This window comes from Balaenoptera musculus, chromosome 17 (assembly GCF_009873245.2).
Source record: "Balaenoptera musculus isolate JJ_BM4_2016_0621 chromosome 17, mBalMus1.pri.v3, whole genome shotgun sequence".
Lineage (NCBI taxonomy): Eukaryota > Metazoa > Chordata > Mammalia > Artiodactyla > Balaenopteridae > Balaenoptera > Balaenoptera musculus.
Window position 1 is genome coordinate 66,043,681 of NC_045801.1, and position 16,869 is coordinate 66,060,549.

Below are 16,869 nucleotides of genomic sequence, written 5' to 3' on the forward strand. Positions count from 1 at the left end.
TGAAGCGTGTCATTTTTAGTGACTAAGCATGCAGGCATATAAATCCCTTTTATTTGGTCATGGCTTGCAGTTTGGTTCTTGAAGAACTAGTGAAGATAATAGTAATTCACACAGAATACTCTTCATGTGATATCAATTAAAACAGCACTAATCGGGACTTCCCTGGTGGTCCAGTGGTTGAGAATCTGCCTTCCAATGCAGGGGGTGCGGGTTTGATCCTTGGCTGGGGAACAGAGATCCCACATGCCGTGGGGCCACTAAGCCCACGCGCCACAACTAAAGAGCCCGCGGGCCACAACTAAGACCCAACGCAGCCAAAAATAAATAAATAAATAAATAAATAAATAAATGTTTTTAAAAAATAGCACTAATCAGCCTCATAATGAATCATTTGGCTTCCTCAGACGTCCATTTCATCATCCTTGGAATGTGGAAATAGGTCTAGAACAGGGTTTCTCAGACTCAGTATATCGAGATTTGGGTCAGTTAATTCCTTATCCTGGGGAGGGACTGTTCTGTGTATTGTTGGACTTTTAGAAGCAGCCCTGGCCTCTACCCACTAGACGCCAGTAGCATGCCTTTAGTTGTGACAAACAAAAATGTCTCCTGACATGGCCGAAATTGCTGCCCCTGTGAGAACTGCTGGTCCCGAATCACATTTTAAAGGTATATTCAATTTATTTATTTATTTATTTATTTGGCTGCATTGGGTCTTCGTTGCTGTGCTCAGGCTTTCTCTAACTATCAAATGGTATGATTGTAAGAGTCGGTGAATATAATAATTATGAGAGTATTGTGACAATTTCTTCTGTGGAGGGATATGAATGAAGAATAGAGTTTATTTTCCTTTTGCCTCTTTGGAAGTCTTTCTTGGTAAGGTTTAAATATTGCTGTGAACTTGTTCCTTCCATTAAAATTCGATGAGTCAGTTATCAACGTGTGAAAGAGGACACAGGGGAAAAGCCTTTGAACAAACAACACTTTATGTTTATGGATTAATACATATGGTTGGGATGGACTAAGCTACTGGGTGAGTGGTTACTCAACATAGTCATTAAGGGTAAGTCCTGGAACATAACAGACATTCCAAAATATCTGCTGGATGGAGGGAGGATGGCTAGTTGGGCAGGTGAATGAAGGATCTGCTATTGCCAGTTCATGTGGCTTTAGGAATGGTACGTCATCAGTGACACCTAAAAACGGTGGTCATGAAAGCAAAGGAAGGAGGTCACTGGATGTGAGCACTCAGAGCCCCTTTCATCCTTCCATGATTCCCTCTGGGTACCTGCCTGCCTCTGTCTTTCCATAGCCATTTCCTTACATCTCTCTCTCGGGCCCTATATCCTTACTTGCCTGCCCTCTCTCCCTTTTTTAGATTTTTTTGACGTGGACCATTTTTAAAGTCTCTATTGAATTTGTTACAATATTGCTTCTGTTTTCTGTTTTGGTTTTTTGGCCACGAGGCATGTGGGATCTTAGTTCCCCAACCAGGGATCAAACCCGCACCCCCTGCACTGGAAGTGCAGAGTCCTAACCACTGGACTGCCAGGGAAGTCCCTTGTCCCCCTTTTATATTTCTTGCCTGAACTGATTTTATTAGAGTTGAAAATATTGTATCACTTCTTTGAATCAGACATCATGATCTCATGAGAAAACAGAACCCATCACGTTTGCCTGTAAATCCACATCTGGGCATTCTTGAGGGAAGGAGAGTTTAATGGTTCTTCTCTGGTCATCTGAATCAAACCAGTGATGTGATTCCTGATGGTCTTCGAAAAATCACCTCCTTTTGATTTTCTAGAGTCCCATGTCTTTCTTTGATAATTTATTCCAGAATAATTAAAGTTTTTGGTCAAAGGACCTTATGTTGATAACTCTGATTGATGGATTCCATGTTAATGTCCTCATCATGATATTATTAGTTTGGCACAGAAGAGTATTTCTTCCATTTTACAGTTAAAGAAATCGAGGGTCCAATTTGTTAAGACATAGAGCCAAGTGTCTATAGTAAGTGAGTAGTTTATTTATATGAAGGTTAGAACTTCTGAGCCCAGATCCGTATCACCAAGAAGGAGGATGGAATTGAGGTATGATAAATGATTTGATACGAACGTCATACTGAATCTGTAGGACCAGAAAATTGAAACATTTTTCTTTACGTTTTGTTTTAAAGTCATAAAAATAATTATCTAGGGTGCTATGTCAAGGTACCATGGCTTTGATTTCATGGGAATATCTTCTCTAAAACGGACACATGACTGAACGTCAAGAACTGTCCTATGAGTTTTATTTTAGCAAATGTTGCTCATGATCTACTTCTTTTTTCTCTTAGACCTTCTCTGACCATGCCTCACAGGAATCTGACAGGAAGCTGCAATGTGAATTGTGGTTGTAAAATACACGAGTATGAGCCAGTCTGTGGATCGGATGGAATTACATACTTTAACCCTTGTCTGGCTGGCTGTGTTAATAGTGGTAACATGAGCACTGGGGTGAGTATATTTCACAAGTTCCTGTACTGTTGTTAGATTTCACATGCAAACACAAGGCTTCAGTCTCCCTTTTCAAGAAACTTCAAATAATCTACAAAATACCTTCTGTCAAACACCCAGAGGAAAGAAAATTATGCAATACTATATCATTTTTTTTCCAGGGATGATGGGAACATTTGTGTATAGTGATCTGATTCCACATCAGCACTCCCCTGCTTACATTCTGTGCCAACCCAGTGAAATTTTATAAGGTTGAGTGCTAGCTTTCTCCTTTGTTACCCTGACAGGGCCCTTGTGATGGACTTGAAGGTCAAGACGACCACATTTGGTGCTGATAGAAGAGAATAGGAGAGCACTTCCCCTGATCAGAGCCTGTAGATGGGCAATGGCCATTTTTCACAGACTATATTATCAGTTCAGACTTTTTTTTTAAACTTTCAGAGTAAAGATATTTCTGTCAGTTCAAGAATAGGCTATTTTGAGAATTCCCTTCCCCGTGAATTATAAATAGTCTGTAATACTGTGGGAGAAGGTTTTCATATTCTACTCAGTTCTTTATTGAGCCTTGTTTCATTCTTTGCATAAGAACAGATTGTAGGAGGCTGCTTTCATTAAAAGGTTAAAGTGCATTTGCTTGTTCTGTGCAGGCGATACGGGATTATACTGTTGACTGCCTGTTCTGGGGATGTCATATTTGATTTCTGAGTTTTAAACTATAGTGATAAATTGAGCTTCCTTTTGCTGGCCCCCCGTTATGTAATTGGTGAGCTCCAGGGTGTGACTGAATTGAAAGGGACAACGAGATCTATTCTTCTCAGTGGCTAAGTTCTTCCCTGGGAGTGAGTGAGTTCTCTGGTACAGCTTGCTCATTTTTTTCAACTTTAAAAATAACTTTATTACACTCACTTGATGTCATGCTGAAAATTGACAACACAAGCGTATAAGTAGCACATAAGCCGTGAAGTGTCTCTGTCTTATCACAATTTGAAAAATTGATACATACTTTTCTAACAACAGAGGCATGGATTATTCCTATTTAAGCAGCCATGTATACAACTTGTCTTCCAGTCTAGTTATTGGAAAGGATAAATCAGAAATATGCAAAGATGTCTTGCTACACATTGTAGGGTTAACCAAACAACACACTAAAAACTCAATTGATAAAGAAAACCAAGAGCATTGCATAATTAAAAATCGATAGCAACTTTGACCAACCTTACCCTTGGCAATAAATGTGGACGTAAGTATGCCTAAGGAGGTCATGCACACAGATGGCCACATGTCCTGTTTTATGGAATCTAGTTCCATTTCTGGACTATCTTTCCTGGGAGTGCAAAAAGAAGGGGGTGGAAGGAGATAACATCAGGCTTTCTGGACCTTACTCTGGTCCAGACATCTGGTCATTTGCCAAGATAAACAATAACCTGAGGCTTCAAAACTCTCTTCAGGGGAGTGGGGAAAACATGGGCTCCTTGGGGATCAATATCCCCGGGTCAGCCATCATTCTTACAAAGAGGCCCACAGTCCTTGGAGCACAGGCAGCCAAACAGTGGCCCATCTTTGTATTTGTTCCTCCTGCTTCTCTAGGTGGTCAAGAGGTCACAATGACAGTGAATTCATCTGATGTCCATTCAGTAAAAGCAGCATAATAGGCAGGAAAGGTTAATTGGCTGTTTTGTTTGAAACATGTTTTTAGTCCCTTGCATTAGCTGGTTTCAAATGAAAGAGCCAATGATATGTTCACTATTATAGACGCTGAAGTCATCAGGGTTGCGTTATGAATTCTCTGTATTTATTTAACAGATATTTACTTTAGGTCCTACAGTGTGTTCAGGGTTATGCTAGGCACTCTGGTGAGCACAAATAAAAATAAGGCTTAGTTCCTGTTTTTGAAGGGCTTCTTTAATCGGAGAGCCCAAGAATTAAACAGCCATGGAAACAGCATATGATTATGACCCCGAATGAGCATATGGAATGTGAATGGTATAGAATTGAATGTTGAAAGCTTCTTATCAAAGTTTAGGTTTAAACAACCTTGACCAGCAGATTTTGATGTTGTTAGATGCACTGTTTGGATCCTAACTGTTAAAACGAGGAAGATATTTTCTTTTCTTTCTTTCTTTTTTTTTTGGCCGCTCTGTGAGGCTTGCGGGATCTCAGTTCCCCAACCGGGGATTGAACCCGGGCCATGGCGGTGAAAGCCTGGAATCCTAACCACTAGGCCACCAGGGAACTCCCAGAAGATATTTCCAATGAAATATTCTGCATAGTTTTAAATGCTAGAGTGATTTTAGAGCATTTTCACTTTGACTGTTCCTATGCTGAATTTTGCTTAGCATCCAACTGACCTTTGTTATCACTTAGATAAGGAATTACACAGAGTGTACCTGCGTCCAAAGCCGCCAAGTGATCACGCCCCCCACAGTGGGGCAGCGCAGCCAGCTCCGTGTGGTCATCGTCAAGACGTATCTCAATGAGAACGGCTATGCTGTGTCTGGGAAGTGTAAACGGAGCTGTAACACCCTCATCCCGTTCTTAGTTTTCCTGTTCATAGTGACCTTCATCACAGCATGTGCCCAGCCGTCAGCCATCATAGTCACTCTCAGGTGAGGACAGCATTCAACGTCTAGGGTGGGTTATACACTCGGAGTTGCCAGAATTCCTGGTCCAGACTGGGGGCTGATGTGGTAAAACAGAGAGGAAAGCAAAGTGAGATTGTGCAGGAAAGCGCTCAGACATTTACCTGGTGAACTTAAGAGAAGGGAGTTTTCCCATGTCAGGCAAGGAAAGGAAGGTGGTACCATTTCATACTTCCGAACTTTCTTTATTCAGATGCGTTCTCTCCCTATAGTTCAGGGAGACTGATTTTGGGTGCCTTTGGTCCCTGAAGTCTCTACCCTAAAAGGTTCAAGTGCAGGCAGGAACTGCGAGCCGTGACCGTTATAGCTTCAAGAAACCTGGCCCTGGAGGAGGCAGCAAGTCATTTGGGGAAGTTGCTAAATTGTGCACATAGTGAAGAATATTATCTCCAACCTTGTAGATGGTTAATACTCCAGGATCAGTGCCATTGCTGCTGGTCTTGCAGTTCCAAATGCTGCTTTAATTAATTTCACTGTCATATAAAATTTTGACATTGAATCAAGGAAAGGGCAGACCTGGAAACGTATTTATTAAGTTGTTCGTGCTGTGCTTTCTTTACTGTGTTCCATATCCTGTTCGTGTTTTTTGGCTTCTAAGAGAGAATGTGAAAGTTACCTTAATGGAAGCCCTATTTAAAATGCTGACACCAGCACATTCGGATCAGAGTTTTGGTATTTGCAGTAAAGACCGCAGTGGACCAACGAAGGAAGGGGGCAGCGTGGTGAAGAAACAAAAGCACGCTCACAGCAGCTTTAGGGGGGCTGGGATGCAGGGTGGTGAGGGAGTGAGGGGTGTCAGTCTCTATTCTCCCTTTTATGCCCTCCCTGGCTCCTCAGTACCCCGCAATGCTGGGCACCTGGTGGGATGTATCTGCTGAGACGTCATTCTTAGCAGGGCAGTTGGGCTGCTCCCGTGCTTGTTCTGCATATTCTGGCTCCCCTTCTATGGGATGCTGAATTAGACCATGTTCAGCTGATGCGTTCCTTGACAGATAACAGCACACGAAAGTCCCATTGGTCCCAATGATTTACTCACTCAATTCCTCCATCAGCAGATACTTACGTAGTAACAAAAATGTGTTCCACACTGGGGAAATTGCTATGAGAAAATAAAAAAATTAGGGGACAAACATGCTGGTCCATTATATACTGAGAACCCTATGTGTATGGGATAGAAAGGATAAAGTACCTCGTCATGAAAAAATGTGAATCATTAATAATCTAATACTTTGAACTTTAATTCTACAGGAGATGTTAAATAACCCAGATAAGGGCTGCCCATTTTATAATGTTCAAACATGGCAGATCACCAGTCGGCTTCTAACCCAAAACTTGAGAAAAGGAGCCCTTTAATCTTTGCTAATTACAAAATCAATAGACTCCAGTCTTCCTGCCATGTGGGAATTACTTGGAGCATAAGTTTTAGGAAAAGAAGAAAATGTGAGGTGACTGGGAAGGGTTCATTCTTTTTCTAACTTTTGACTTGTTTCCTACACATTTTGGGACCATTTAAAAAAAAAAACACCTTTTTTCTCTATACTTGAGAAATGACGGAGTTATGTTCAGTGTACACACCTACCATTCTGGAAAGTGCAGGCAAACAGAGAAAAAGAATGCAATAGTTAGGATAAAATGCTACATATATATATATATATTTTTTTTTTTTAACAGAATTGCTTTTGCAAACTCAGAGCCACTTCTGTACCTTCAGCAAACTCAGTTAGAGCCACTTCTGTACCTTTACCTTCTATACCTTCAGCTCTGAACCTTTGTCCTTCCACCGTTATTTACACAAAAAGTAGAGTTAATTGGAGTTTCTTTGCAGTCTTCACTGGGGAGGCCTTTATCCGGTGATTTAGCCATAAGCAGTCTTGTTCTGCTATTGTTAGTAAATTCTAGCAAATTCAATATTTTGGCCCAGCATGTTTGGTCCCTGGCTCTGCAGCTAAGCAAGCTTGATTTGACATTCATTTTCTTGAGGCCATTATTCTAAAACATTTCTTTCTTTACCTTCTTCGTAGGTCTGTAGAAGATGAAGAGAGACCTTTTGCCCTGGGAATGCAGTTTGTTTTGTTGCGAACACTTGGTATGTTCCTGTATTTCCAAGAGTGCCTCTTTGTTCCTCTTTGTAGATGGCAAATTTCCACTGTCCTTTAAAAATGGCAAGTCAAGTCATTTGTTACCATTCGTAGTAGCTAGGATTTTACAGGTTAGTGGGGAGGCAGAACTTCCTCATTTCCTGACTTGGACTAAAAGCTGACCAATTCTGTCACTGGTGAAAGAAAACAAAACTGACTTTAGATCAGTTTCTCTTTCACTGTGAACGTAAACTTGGGCTAAATTCCCCAGAGTTTTGTAGAGTAAGAAATCTTGAACCAAGAAATTGTTACGGGCTAAAGGACCTTGATGTTTTTGTCCCTTTTGTGCCTTTGTAACATGAAAGTGATGGGAATTGGTGCTCATTTTTTTGTGTGTGTGAAAACTTCAATTCCTTACTTCTTTCCAGTCATTTTATTGGGCTGGGTAAAGAGTATACCGATCAAGTTCCCTGAAGAAAAGAAATTAAAAATTCTAAAACAAAAAAAAGAGAAAGTTTTCCAAACAGATATATAAGGACTACATTTTACTTATTAACAAAAGAAGCTCGTTAGCGCTATGTCAATGGGGTAAGTCCCAGAGTTTATTTGGACGTGAAGAATAGCCTTCTGATTTTTACAAACACTGCATCACTTGTGGTGTCTTGGAACAGTGACAGGGAAACAGCGTGTGAAGTGACCCATTCCCTTGATGGATTTCAATGTATTTTTATATGACTTCCTCATCGTCAGGCATATTTTTTCTTTCTTAAGTGGCAGTCTGTCATCTTCTTCAGCTGTTATTTTCCCCAGTAATCGGTATCATTGCCCACAGCACAAAAAATTACTTTTTTGATTCAAGTTGCTTATTTCAATCTTGAAGGATGAAACATTTTAAACACTTAAAAATCATCTGGCCCTTGGCAACATGAATACTCTCTGAAATTCTCATTTTGTCTCATGTTGTGCTTGATGGCCCAGACTTAGAGTGAGGTGTCAGTGAGCATCAAAGGCTTCTGGTTGTTTTGAATTAGGGGGCTTTTTTTTTTTTTTTTTAAATATCAGATTTTAATTTCACTTATTTTGTGGACGGGGCGCCGTGCCACACAGCTTTCGGGATCTTAGTTCCCCGACCAGGGATTGAACCCCGACCATGACAGTGAAAATGCCAAGTCCTAACCACTGGACTGCCAGAGAATTCCCTGGGCAGCTTATTTTTTTGGTAACATTAATAACTTTGAAAGCACCGTTTTCCAAAGAATGCTGGTTCAAGGAACTACTGACATTCTTTGATTTAGTTAAGAAGTTTGCCTTACACTCCTCATTGAAAACAAAAAAAGTTATTTTCAAAGAAGGAAATTTGTTTAGCAAAGGGGTAGTTGAATAAGAAATGAAAAAAGTAGTTCCTCCTTTTTGCTTGGCCTGTCTCTGATGCCAGGGGCTTGGGTGATTTCATATGGATGCGGAATAAGTCAACAGATGCACACCACAGCATAAGGAATTAGTGGAGGGAGAACAAACATATCAGGAATTTATTATTTAATTCAACCTTACCTTAAGTTCCACTGATGATGAAAAAGTAGAGTTAGGCCAACCAGCCACTTTCCATTTCCCCAAGTGCCAAAGCAAAAAGAGAGTTTCAGGTATGTTTCAGGTGAAACATAGTTGATGTACAATATTATGTTAGTTTCCAGTGTACTACATAACAATTTGACGTTTGCAAACATTACGACATGATCACGACGATAAGTCCAGTAACCATCTGCCCCCATACAACATTATTACAATATTATTGACCGTATTCCTTATGCTGTATATTACATCCCTGTGATTTATTTATGATTTAAGTTTTGTACCTCTTAATCCCCTTCATCTATTTTGCCCAGCCCAATAATGTTACATTTCAGTTGTAGTGACCATATCTCCTTTTAAATGAATACAGTGTATTTAAAAATGTATCACTCGGGGGACTTCCCTGGCGGTCCAGTGGTTAAGACTCCGTGCTTCCAATGCAGAGGGCTCGGGTTCGATCCCTGGTCAGGGAATTAAGATCCCACATGCCGTGCAGTGCAGCCAAAAGATAAAAATGTACCACTCGCAGCCTCCTGGGCTATTAGCCCACCTATCCTCTCTCCCTTCTTCCCCTCCTCCTTCCCTTCCTCCCTTCTCTCTTTTCTTCTTCCTTTCCTTCCATTCATCACTTCTTTTTATAAACTCTTATTGAGGATCCACGGGCTGTCCTGATAGGTCCTTGGGATGTGAAGAATAAAAGGCATGGTCCCTGCCATTGAGGAGCTTATGGGTGACAGACTTACAAATAGTTTAAATACTGGGTGATAGTGGACAAAATGGAGGTGTACCCAAAATGCAATGGTAATATGGTAGCATCTGAGTGAGTCAGGAATTTAAAGGGGGAGTAGATATTTGCAAGGTGAACAATTTGGGAATGGGGACACATTTCAGCAAAGGGAGTAACATGTGATGAAGGAGGTCCACTTCGGTAGACACTTTTCCTTATGGGAGCAAAGAAATGTCTACATCAGAGCCCAAACAATGAAGCTGCTACTCATCACAGGTGCTGCATAAGCTGTAAAGATGAATATTATGCCTTATTTATTTCCATACTCCAAGAGCCATTTGACGTGGTTTCCGACTTATAGGGGACAGTGCTTGCCTTATACTCTTCCTGCATCCAAAGCTAGAACCCAACCCACAAGAACTAAGTGTACTGAATTTTTGTGGATCATAAAGGGTTCTCATATGGCCAGTTGTGTATTTCATAACAAAATCTGATTTTTTAAGTTTAAAAGGATTCCCTAATTGCATTTTTTTTTTTTTTTTTTCTCAGCTGGGCAGAGAGGCTTGTGGGATCTTAGTTCCCACACCAGGGATTGAACCCTGGGGCTACGGCAGTGAAAGCACCAAGTCCTAACCACTGGACCGCCAGGGAACTCCCCTCTCTAAGTGCATTTTTATCGATAGAAATTTTTATGTCTAAAGATGTGTTAATGCTTCTTAGACATTTTATATCATAATATGTCACTATAATAAATAATAATAAATTATAAAATAAATATCATAAAATGCCTAAAAACCAAAACACATTCTGACTGAGCTGCAAACTAGAAGATTTAAAGTATTTACAATTTAGCGAACATTTCTATGATAAGAATATTATGACGAGATGTGATATATATTTACAAAAAATCAAGTAACACGAGAAAACCACTCCCTTCAACTGGTTTTTTAGAGCAAACAAGCCTCCTGTTAATCTACAGATCTGTTTCCTCTTATAAGATGCGCTAACTGTTTTTCTTTTTCTTTCTTCCGACAACTCTAGCGTACATTCCTACTCCGATCTACTTCGGAGCCGTCATTGACACCAGCTGCATGCTCTGGCAGCAGGAGTGTGGCGTGCAGGGCTCTTGCTGGGAGTACAATGTCACATCGTTTCGTTTTGTCTATTTTGGTTTGGCAGCCGGCCTCAAATTTGTTGGCTTCATTTTTATTTTTTTGGCCTGGTACTCCATTAAATACAAGGAGGAAGAACTGCAGAGGCAGAGGTGGAGAGAATTCCCTCTGAGCACCGTGAGTGAGACGGTGGGCCACACCGACAGTGCCGATAAGTCTGTCCGGACTAGATCTTGCCCGGCTTTCAGCACCCAGGGAGAACTCCACGAAGAGACTGGTCCGCAAAAAGGGATCCAGTACACAGCACAGACCTATCCGGGGCCCTTCCTAGAAGCAATAAGTTCCTCCCCAGACCCGGGGCTGGAAGGAAGCCCTGATGCCATGTAGCCTCCCTTCTGAAGCTTGAAAACGGAAGACTTTTGTGGGTTGAGTTGAATATGGCGACTTGAGAAACACCCGTGCCTTCTTTTCTTTCTTTCTTTTTTTAACCTCTAAAGACGCAATCCTGAAACCAACAAAACTCAGTATACACAGCCACTGTTGATTGAGGGCTGGATACCTCAACAAGACTGAGCCTTTCCCCCCTTCTCTCCAAGAAGGAGGAGTTTAGATAGATTTGTTACCGTTTCTGAGATGTTAATTTTGATGCTTATGCTCCAATATGGTATAAGGCTGGGTGCGTGATTAACAAAGTCATGGGAAATGCGATGGCGGTGCATGTCATCAGCGTGCACTCTGAACAAGGGTGAGCTTGACCATGATTTTGCATTTACAAAGCAGAGTTTTTAGATGTGAACACATACTGTGAGTCCTGCTACAAAGCACAAATGAATTTGCCTCAACTATGCAATTTGATTGGGAAACTGTAAGTGCAGCATGTTACTTTTGGTGTCAGAGACTAACGCAGATACGGTTCTGAAATTAGGAAGCTAAACTTTCCTTAAAGTACTGTTAATAGCATTTTAAGCCATAGCAGAGCTAAAAATCAGGTAGAACTTTTCAAATGCTTCAAAGGAACCATAAGCGTAGCGTGAAAAAGGGAACAGCTACTTCGTTTCATAAGACACATTCTCTTTTAGTCTATCTGCCCCACCGTAAAGGAGTTAAAGAAGCTGCTGAATCATGAACCTGAGAGCTTGAATATCAACTTCAGGGTTCTTTCATAAGGGGCTTTAACACTCGTGTGCTAAACAATATGGCTAGAAACTATCATTTGAGATGCATAATAAGGAAAGAAACTGATGGCTTTCTCATCCAAAGAAAATTGCTGCAGAAATTCTTTTAGTTTTTTTTTTAATATAAATTTATTTATTTATTTTTGGCTGTGTTGGGTCTTCGTCGCTGCATGCGGGCTCTCTCTAGCTGGCAACGAGCGGGGGCTACTCTTCATTGCGGTGCACGGGCTTCTCATTGCAGTGGCTTCTCTTGTTGCAGAGCATGGGCTGTAGGCGCGTGGGCTTCGGTAGTTGCAGTGCACAGGCTCAGTAGTTGTGGCTTGCAGGCTGTAGAGCACAGGCTCAGTAGTTGTGGCGCATGGGCTTAGTTGCTCCGTGGCCTGTGGGATCTTCCCAGACCAGGGCCTGAACCCATGTCCCCTGCATTGGCAGGCGGATTCTTAACCACTGTGCCACCAGGGAAGCCCTCTTTTAGCTTTTAAGGGCCCACATAAGGGTTGTTGAGGATTGTAACCTTGACACTCAAAATGGTTGGAAAAAGAAATCCCACAGAAGTAAGACTGAGTCTCACCTGACCATTTTAGTTATATACCTGGAAGCACTAGCCCATGTGTAGCTTTCTTTTTTATGTGAGGAAAATTGCTGCAGTCACTCTGAAATGGAGTCATTTAATCAGGAAGATCACCTTGAACACAGGAGGAGGGAGATCTGTGAGCTGGATTTAGGTTATGATCCCACGTAATGGTTAAAGATTATGTAAAATAAACTGGTCTGTCATACTGAATCCTACCTTATCTGAATCATTTTATAGCTCCATTTAATTCCTTTCTACTGTAACCTTCCTGCAGTGACTCTGAGAGAGGATTTTTCTGTTCCTAAATGCACTTGGGGTTCAACATCCATCATCCTTTTCAGTATCTCCCAGCACATCACTTTGATGTAGATGCCACACAGAATGTTTTCTATGTGGTCCTTAAGGTAGATGCCTCCTGATGGCACTGTGGACTGATGGCAAGTTGACTCATGGAAGCTGGCTGCTCAGAAAAAGAATCATGACAACTCAGACTTAGGAGGGACTGTAATGTACAAATATCACTATGATTGTGGACGGTTTCTGCCAATGAGCCTATGCTTCTATAAGGCTAATTTGGGAAATGGTTTCCTTGGCTGATTTACAGTCTTCCACAGAAGGGATGAGACTGACCCATGATTCTGGCTTTTTGCCCTCCATCCATGGCTGCATAGGTGGAGTTGTGTGAATATTCCTGGGTTCAAGGTTGTTTTCTTCTCTACCTAGGAATGTCATTGGTCAAATGGCTGTCTTGGTTGCATGCAGTTTATGGAGAGGGTTCTCATTGTTAGACTAAATAATGTCTACAAGGGGTGGAGTCAGTGGTCCCAGGTGACAAGGACTTCCCTTGGGGCAGACGTGTTTGGCTAAGTCATAAGAAGCATCGTTGCCTGTAATTACACTGTGTCTGTCAAACTTTGGTCAACTTGGTGTAGTCTGAAGGTCTTCAGAGAATTTTGCTGATTATCTTCATGTCTACTCTGGGGGCTTAGTGATCCCCTTTACCCTTTGTGGGAGATCTTTAATCCTTTAGAAGAGAAAGTTTTCTTTTGTGTTGGACCTAAAGATATGTAGGTTGGGAAGAGGTATTTTCTTAATTTTCCTCTGATGGTTAAGAAACTGCACTGAGAGAATTTTAGTGGGATTGGCACTTTTTTTTTTTTTTTTGTGGCTAAGATTGTGTGTTCCAACACTCTTAGAATTTATCTCTTCTTAGTAGCACATTTTGAAAAGGAGCTGCTCTTAGAAATCTACGATCTGAAATGACGGACTCATCAAGTATAATTAGAGACCCCCTCCCCCTTCTCTACCATGAACAGTCATCCAGTTAAGCCATCACTGACTGAGCACCATTTCCCTATCAGGCACTATTTTACCTAATTACCATCTGCCAATCTATGAAATCCTTTGGGTTGATTAGGCCATAATTCAAAGAAATTGGCCTGAACTGTACACCACAATGTTAATATTGTACTTCCTCAAGTATCTGGTACTTATAAATAGCAGGTATATCATTATTGTGTTGTTGGTGAATGTAGAGTAAGTAGTAAAAATCTTGGGGGACTGACGTTTTGGAATATGTACCAAATAAGAGTTGTCCCCAAAATGCTTTGGGTTCTGGTGGCATCATTGGACTATTACATAGTCAACTGAAGTGACTACTTGATAGATGACACCATTTAATTGTATATATATATGAGGTCCTTATATGCTTGATAATAAATTGGTCGTGTTAATTTAGAGTCACCACTCCTGTTAAAAGTTTAATTGCCACTCTCCATTAGCTTAGGCTTCTAATTACTTATTTTTTGGAAAGGTCACCTTCTTCTTTTAAAAACTCTATAGATTAATGTATTATTTGACTTTAATATGCAAATATAATATCCTTGAGTCTAGCCTATTAATTTAGAAACCCCAGGGGGTGGAGTGGGCAGTTAGTACACATTATTTTGTTTATCTTCTGTAGCTTGAAATCCATATCCTTTGTAGGTGGATGTAACTCTTGAAAACAGTCAAAAGTCATTCAGAACTAGGGTAGGGGAAAGAAAGGAGCAGCAGAGAGGAAACAAATTAGCATTTGTTGAATGCTGACTATTGGCAGAGCATTTTGTCCAGCACTTAATATACATCATGCATTTAAATCCTCTTAATAACTTTGCAAGGTAACTATTTTTATTGTTTTTCTTTTTTTTAAACAGATCATGAAAACTGAGGCTCAGAGAGTTAACGTGATTTGTTTAGGATTGTACATAGTGGCCAAGTCAGGGTTCAGACACATGTTTCTCTATTGTGCACTTCTTACACTACATAATGCTGTACAGTAGTTTTGGTTAACATAGGTAAGATATGACTATAAGATAGTGAGGTGAAGCATTTCATTTTTTGATGTGTTACTGTTTCTGAAGAGTAGAGAAATTATTTCCTTGTGTAAAACAGAAAAAAAAATCTGTAGGAAACATCAAAATTGAATGTTTTGATTTTCAAGGTAAATTTACATCTATTTACCTAAGTCTTATATTCACAATTGTTTGTCCTGACATACCTCAAGTATTTATTTATAGTTCCTATTTAATATAGAACAAATCCAATTTTAATATTAACATTTAGTCTCAGTAGAGTTTCTGAAATGAATCATAATGAGGAAAGGTGGTTCAGATTTGTTGAATCTGAGTTTTGGGGATTTCAAGTGTATGCTTTTTTTTTTTTTGCCCCCTGTTTCAGAATGTTAACATTTATGTTAGTTTTTTTAAGTGACTATAGCTTTTAAGTTTCTTAATAAAAGTTTTAAATGGACACATACAAAGTGTTACATGTTAAGTGAACAGATACAAAGTGTTGTATGTTATAAACCAAACCACAACCCGATTATTCCTGATTGTTACCATTAGTAGCTGCAGGAAAAAACAGGAGCATGTGCCTAGAAATGTCAGCTTACCTGCAGAAGGTAATGGCAGCCCTACCTTTTTACCAACCACCAAGACACTTCTCCCTTAGTCTGCATTTCCAGCTTGCATTGTTTGGTGGACTTGGAGCCAGAGAGTTTCTTTTTGGAGCCTGTTTTGAATCAACTACAAGTGCACCAAAGGGAAGAGAAGCTTCATAGTTTGAATGGACCTGAAGCATTTGCAGAGATTCTCTAGTTGTGCCCGGGAGCAGCAGGAGAGGCCAAGCCTGGAGTGGTAGCCAGTTATACTCTGTGATGTTGTGTGTACTTAAAACATCCTAAGTGGCACAGAAATATGAATATAACTATTGATATATAGGTGCATACTGAGTAGTCTAAGTAGCAGATAGATATCAAAATACTGCATAATCCCAGAATTGCCTAGACTGCAGTTTTGCTAATTCTGTTATACAGACTGGTAGATATCCTTTACACACACATATTTGCATTTCCTCTTTCATGGAAGGGAAGGGAGTGCCAGGGCTGGTGAGGGGAAGTTCGTGGCCTCGCGCACTTTATCTTTTCTGTCTTCTCTCCTTTCCTTACCTTCCAGGATGCTGCTGGTATCTGTCCCAGACTTCTTGCCACATAGGAATCAGATCTGTGTATGTTTGAAGAGGTTATTTTAAGCACTTCGTTTTTACTCAGCCCTAGGAAGGGTCATATATGACGAAAACCCTCCCTGGGTATTTGCTTTTGCAACATTAAAAAATAAATGCCTCGGTGCTAAAAGTATTTGATGACGCATGCTCACCGCAACAATGCACCACTGAATTCACAGTATTTCACTGATAAGGGGCAGCATGTGCTTTGCTTTTGGAAATCTGAAGAACTTCTCAGAAAACAAGCGCTCATTACTCTCGTTACTACAGCTAATCCATGAACTTTACACTGCAAAAATGAAGAGTGTAAGGGGGAGTACTTTTCTATGGAAAACTCAGCGCTTTTGATATTTATTTAAGCAAGAATAATCAGATGCTACAAAGAATTTCAGAGAGAGGGGAAAATATATTTCAGATAATCTTTTCTTATTTCTTCTCCAAAAAAACCTTACACCCATGTAAGGTGTTTTTAATATTGAGGTTTTGAAGGTGTTGTCTTTTTCTGGTATTCTACTGTTACATATTAAAATTGAAGGAGAAGATATTATTGAAAACTAAAGTAATTGCAGGGATATATTAAACCAAAGGGGTGAACAAAACAAGTTTAAAGTTTGTATGTAGAAATGAAAAATAAGGATAATTGGTAAGGTATTATAGTGGGCATTTTTCTTAAAGTACATACCTCTACCCCAAATATTAATTTAGAAACATGAAACAGGCAGGTCAGCCTCTAACTCTTTAGTTAAAGGAAATGTAATACTGTGTCAAATAAACTGGCATTAGGATCCTAGCGGAGTGTGTGTTCAGCGTGTGTGTTCTTGTGTGTAGGGGTGTGCTTGTGATGAAAGGCTGTTTTGAGTTGTTGCATAAAGGAGTTTGATTTTGTGATTTTTAAAATGAATATTTATTTGGAGACCTCTTAGGGTAATGTAAAAGATGTATAATTCCTGTGTTTAATGA

At 40.2% G+C, this 16,869-nt stretch overlaps 1 protein-coding gene across 1 annotated transcript in view; it reads left to right on the forward strand.

The window, feature by feature from the left end:
- The window catches only part of SLCO5A1 (solute carrier organic anion transporter family member 5A1), a 123,188-nt gene extending 111,307 nt beyond the window's left edge, over positions 1 to 11,881 (forward strand). The window contains exons 5-8 of the mRNA XM_036830374.1: positions 2,333 to 2,492; positions 4,857 to 5,098; positions 7,153 to 7,217; positions 10,547 to 11,881. Coding sequence (XP_036686269.1) covers positions 2,333 to 2,492; positions 4,857 to 5,098; positions 7,153 to 7,217; positions 10,547 to 11,004 — 925 coding nt within the window. The 3' untranslated portion in view covers positions 11,005 to 11,881. The remainder of the gene's footprint in view (positions 1 to 2,332; positions 2,493 to 4,856; positions 5,099 to 7,152; positions 7,218 to 10,546) is intronic.
- Positions 11,882 to 16,869: the final 4,988 nt, after the last annotated feature.